Source organism: Seriola aureovittata, chromosome 11 (assembly GCF_021018895.1).
Source record: "Seriola aureovittata isolate HTS-2021-v1 ecotype China chromosome 11, ASM2101889v1, whole genome shotgun sequence".
Taxonomy (NCBI): domain Eukaryota; kingdom Metazoa; phylum Chordata; class Actinopteri; order Carangiformes; family Carangidae; genus Seriola; species Seriola aureovittata.
This window is the reverse complement of record NC_079374.1, coordinates 20534269-20540268: the sequence shown is the minus strand read 5'-3', so window position 1 is coordinate 20540268 and position 6000 is coordinate 20534269. Positions and strand designations below refer to the sequence as shown.

Here is a 6000-nt window from a genome sequence, read left to right as displayed (position 1 = left end):
ACGAATTCCTGGAAAATAAGAACTTGTGTCAACTTGTGCAGCTCAAACTAATACAGGCCAGCTCTTCTTTTTTTTTTTTTTCACCCCCTCCGTCTTTTCATTTCTACAGCATAAATACCTCAAAACAACACCTCTTTTTGTTGAATCTAATCAAGAGGTGCAGGGAGGATCCGGTTTGACGAAAATCATCCATGAAGTCAAAACCTAACTCGACCCTGTGTCTGTGTTAAAGTTAAAGTATGTGATACATAGATACACAATTTCTGGAAGGACTCCAAATGGAAAAAAGTGATATAAGATGTTAATAAATTAGTGTGTAAATGTTTTAACTATATGTTTCAACAGGTTGAAATCTCTGCTTTTTGCTGCTCCTCCATGCAGGTATCTAGTATGAGAGGATGTGAAATATTTTTTGCCAGGATTGGGCTCAAAACCCAAGTCCAAAGTGATTATTATTTACTGTAACATTATAAAACTACGGGAAAGATTGGATGTTGACTTTCTTGTCTTTTTCTCACATGGACATCTTGATTCTTACGAATATGTCAACATGGTTCAAATAATGCGGCGCTATTCAATTATCAAAATGAAGATCTCATCACCTCACATCTCATATAAGTCAGATAATGCACATGGAAAGACAAGATCAAATAAAAACACGGATGTTTTACTTTTAGTTTGAACAGTGTTCTGAACGTGAGCCACAGACAGTTGTCACTTTCAACATTTACCTTTAATGAAGCTGCAGTGTAACATCCAGATATGAAATGATTTCTGTAGAGTACAACAATGGAGAGCAGATCTAAAGCAAGATATGAAAAACTGTATTTAAATAAATGACAATGGATGAATTCTGTGACATTTGTTCCACAAAAATGTGTTGAATCATGTTGGTTAACAACGCCTTTATGGGCAAATATAGCTAGAATAATGTTCAAGAATTGGCAGTACTTGGAATGTGTTTAATGTAACACAAGCAAATATTGAAATGGTTTTAGGTTCACATCACTTGACGGATAAGAGGAAGAAGTATACACAGAAGCTCTTGGTATTGTTAATTTGACTGTCTCTTGGGTGACTATTTGAATGCAGAGGTTAAAGCAACACAACAGGATTATGAACAGTAACATCACCCTCGTGCCATTACAATGAAAGATGCAGTGACAATAATAAACCGAATGTACCATGTACCCTATTCATCAGTGTGTGTGACTGGTATATTTGGTCTTATTGCTGTGCTGTTCAACTGCATGTCAGGACTGCAACACGTGAACCACTGAGGCATTTTTCATACAACAAGATGTGGGCATTTGTCTTTAATGTGTCAGGAATTAAATGATTATAGTTGATGAATGTGCGGTAACTGTTAAAATGACAGTGACTGCTAACAGCTGGATAAGAAAAGGGACTTTCATAACAGAATAATCATGTGGTCATTTCATTTTGGCCCTGCAAAAACCTTACGTAACTTTGGGAATATCAGGTAGATCTGAGTCATGACACACAAGATCAAAAGGAGATCACTCCGAGTCCTCAAGGGTAAAAATACCATCCTACCTCAACACTCACTCAAATGCAAACAGCAAGTTGAAGCAATGTAGTATTATAGTTTAGTATACTCACTGTACATTGTCTGGTTATAAAACTTAAGTGTAAATGAGATGACATGATAGGTTTATGGGAAACATACTTCCCCTGAAACTGATCAACAAATAAAAGATCTTGTCTGCCTCACACCGAGACAGAGAGTCAAAGAGCTGTGTGCTTTTAATAACCAACAGAATGCAGTTTAACATCAGGCAGCAACTTCAAGATATACCGAAGCTACTGTCCGCTGAAGGATATGGTGAAAACTGGCCAACCTGTACAAACACACGGTCACAGATAACTTTCTCTCTCACACACAGTCACACACACACACACACACACACACACACACACGAACACACACACACACACACACACACACACACGCACGCACACACACACACACACATGCACATACAGTATCAAATGAAAAGCTAACATCCAAAGTGCATTATTACATTAGCCCTGTATATCATAACAGATAAACACAATACATCATATACATTTCCTTGATACCAACGTCATGTAAATAAAGGTTTCTCTTTTGGTTTACAAGGAACAGCCGACCCCTAAAAGGTTTTATTGCCAAACTATTGAGGAAGTCCATGGCAGCCGTTGCATCGAAAGTGCTTCTGAGAGAGATGGAAGTGAGTAGTCTTGTTATCATATCTTTATATAAATAACAGTCTTTGCTGGCAGGCCAAGTCCTCACCTGTAAAACATGGTGTTGACAGCATTCTTCAAATATGATAATGTGATACCATTTCCCTTTTTGGTAAATTTTTGACGCAGTAGCAAAAAAAAAAAAACAAAAGGTCAAAGACCAGTATCTTTATGTATGTGGTGTGCCTGCTCCATGACAAGGTTAGGCTACAGTTACTGTAACTGAGGGACTGCTGCGATGGTGATCAACAGTTTGCAAGATCTTGGTATAATAGGCCTGTAAAGATGCTCCGATCAAGAATTAAAGATACTTTAAACTGCGCTTAAATGTTGGGGTAACAATCAGAATTTTGTTTCCATGATTTTTCTGTGACGCTACAGCACAGATAGACAGCAGTCTCTGAAGGACTCTTAATGCCAGATAGTACAAGAAAAACTCATAATCTTCAATGTGGCCAGTTCATACAATCAAGAAAAATGCGTAATCAAATCAGGTGCATCAATACATGTTGGTGCCATAAACTCTTTGGTTTGACACCCGCAGCAAGCTCTGCTGTTGAACTGGTAGTGGAAGGAAAAAACTGTTGGCTGGTCATGTCAAGGTCTTCCAAGCATAGGTCCTCCTCTTTCAATTAGATGGAAAATGCACATTTTCACATTCTTTGGTCCTTTTTCATAAACAAGAAATGAAAAATAGGTAGTTCAGTGAAGTAACATAGTCCCTGTTTTCCATTGGTTCCATGTGGTTGCGTTGACGTCTTCCTGGAAGCCGATCACTATTTGAAATGAAATTTTTTGGGGGCATTGTCTGATTGTAACTGGTGCAAAAAACGGGAAAGGAAAGGATCACCATGAAAGTCCAAACCCTTTCCTTCTTTCACACTTACACAACTAAAAGCAAACACCTCAAAAAGTAACAGACATAATTATAATGAACCATGTCACACCGACTACTCTCTACCTCAGTTCATCAGTTCATCAGTGACAGAGACTAAGCTCTTTTCGGACCAAGCACTTCTTGCACTGGACCACACAACACCAGTGGAAACGACACAGACAGTTCTCCTCAAACACCACTGTTTCCTCCCTGTAGCCACGCTCGCAGCACAGCAGGTCACAGCCGCTGATGTCCATGGCTGTGCTGTTGCACATGCGGCCTCGAGTCCCAAGTGAACCCGTTTTCCGATTCGCAAGGCAGAAATCGGGCGACTCGTCTGAGTAGATCAGATCCTGCTTATCCGGTGGCTTTATGTTCTGGCCGACTGGGATCAGGGTCTTGCCGTCGTTGCCGCCCATCACCTTGGAGGCGCCATTGAAGCGCTCCAGCAGACGGTCGCCTACCTCACGGAAATGAGGCATCTTTTTCCAGCAAGTGCGCAAGGTGCACGAGCCCGACAGTCCGTGGCATTTGCACTCTGTCCTCATGTAGAGCTTCACTGCCTGGGAAGGGAGAGTGTGGAGGAGAGCGTGGGTGCAGGGTTTTGTATGGTGGGAGAGAGAGGGGAGAGGTGAAGGAGGGCAAACAGGTGAAAAGAAAAAGCAGAGAAGGAGAAGGTTGGTCAAACAGAAAAAAAGGGGGTAAAGACTTGTGTTAACCTTGTACCCTGAAGTGAAGCAGAACTGCTGCTTTTGACAAATAACAAGTTCTCTAAAGCGGTAATTTATTATTGTGTTTTCATGATATATCACAGACAAAGCCACCGGATCTCACACACACACACACACACACACACACACACACACACACGCACGCACAAACGTACATACACACACTCAGACACACACTGATAGATAGGTAAGATAAAAGCAGACGCTATTCAGAAGGAATTTAACTCCACAACCCCCCTCTCTCGCTCCAGGTTGCCTCGGGCCTTCCTACATCTAACAAGCCTTGACAACAGATCATTCACTTATACTGCACATAATTAACCCATCACATACTCACACAAACAGACACACACACACACACACACACACACACACGCTCGCACACATACTTGCAAAATGTGTATACAAGTACACATGCATGCACAGCCTATATCCCAAAATCCTCTCTTCCTCTCTACCTGCCTTTGACCCCAGCTACAGTGAACTCTGTAACTCTGTGTTTTGCTTGTGCATGTGTCAACATTTCTGCAGGTGGGTGTAACAAACCGAGATCAACAAAACACTGACAGGTCAAATGGTAAATGTCATCTTATAGCTACACTATAAATTAACGCAATTAACTCATATGAAAGGCTGCTAGTTGTTCTTTCTGTAGCGCGATGACTTGCCGTGGCCATAATTCACTCTGTGTCCGCACGAGCAACAAAGAGGAACTTTACACTTGAACAGGGGCTGTGGAAATGTAAGAAGCTACCTGCCTCGTAGGCTCCAAACAAAATGTGTGGCACGTTCTTGTTTTTGTGTTTCAGAAACCTGATTCTTGTCAGAATATCGTCTTACAGCGCTACACAAATATGGCCAGGGGCGATGTCTTTCCCTTTAACGTGTTCGTGGAATGAGGAATATTCCAGAGCAGTGAAACATCAGGCCTCTCTGCATTAAGCACAGTAGTAGTAGTATTACTAGTTTTTTTTTTTTTATGAAATACATTAATGTTGTGGTCAATTTATTCTTAACTCTACTCATTCAGAACTGCGGAGACATACTCTGGCATTCATTCTCAGACTACTTCTTACCAGCCGCCCAGCCTCATTGTTGTGCAGATCAATGAGCGTCCTGATGTCGCTCTTGCCTCTTCTCCTCTTGGCATCCATAAACTGTTTTGACTTTTCATAACCAAACTCCACATCATCTCCGCAGCCGCCCCACTCCCACTTGACTCCATCCCCCGAGGAGGAGGAGGATGAAGGAGGCCTCGGAGGTGCTCTGTTCCTGGTGGCCTCGCAGCCGCACTGCAGCAGGTCTCCCATACTGCAGGCCTGGGTCACAGCGTGGGTCACCCCGGCTGCCGTGATGGCGTAAACAAATGCTGTCTCCCGAATATCTACAATGGAAGAGTCAAGCAGAAGAGGCGCCAAATTGAAGAAGTAGAGTTATTTAAGATATTCTGATATCTAATGACACAGAGAAATATATGTACAGTGCTGTGAAAAAGTATTTGCCCCCTTACAGATTTCTTTTGTTTTTGCTTTTTTGTCACACTTAAATGTTTCAGATCATCAAACAAATTTCAATATCAGACAAAGATAACCTGAGAAAAATTATTTATTTATTAAGGGAAAAAAGCTATCCAAACTAACCTGACCCTATGTGAAAAAGTAATTGCCCCCCCTTGTTAAATCATTTAACTGTGATTAACCACATTTTTTGGAAAGCTGAGTTCAATTTCATTAGCTCCACCAAGGCCTGGTTACTGCCAGACCTGTAGAATCAAGAATCACTTAAATAGAACCTGCCTGACAACATGAAGTAAGCTAAAAGATCTCAAAAAGCAACATACCATGCCCCGATCCAAAAAAATTCAAGAACAGATGAGAAACAAAGTCATTGACATCTATCAGTCTGGAAAGGGTTACAAAGCCATTTCTAAGGCTTTGGGACTCCAGCGAACCACAGTGAGAGCCATTATCCACATATGGAGAAAACATGGAACAGTGGTGAACCTTCCCAGAAATGGCCGGCCAACCAAAATTACTACAAGAGCGCATCGACAACTCATCCAGGAGGTCACAAAAGAACCCAGAACAACATCTAAAGAACTGCAGGCCTCACTTGCCTCAGTTAAGGTCAGTGTTCATGATT

The 6000-nt window shown here is 41.5% G+C and overlaps 1 protein-coding gene across 2 annotated transcripts in view; it reads right to left on the bottom strand.

Moving 5' to 3' along the window:
* Window positions 1-947: 947 nt before the first annotated feature.
* The window catches only part of wnt6b (wingless-type MMTV integration site family, member 6b), a 35498-nt gene continuing 30445 nt past the window's right edge, over window positions 948-6000 (bottom strand). For both annotated transcript variants that reach the window (XM_056389733.1, XM_056389732.1), the window contains exons 3-4: window positions 4935-5242; window positions 948-3690 (exon numbers count right to left, since the gene is read on the bottom strand). In XM_056389733.1, coding sequence (XP_056245708.1) covers window positions 3229-3690; window positions 4935-5242 — 770 coding nt within the window. In that variant the 3' untranslated portion in view covers window positions 948-3228. The remainder of the gene's footprint in view (window positions 3691-4934; window positions 5243-6000) is intronic.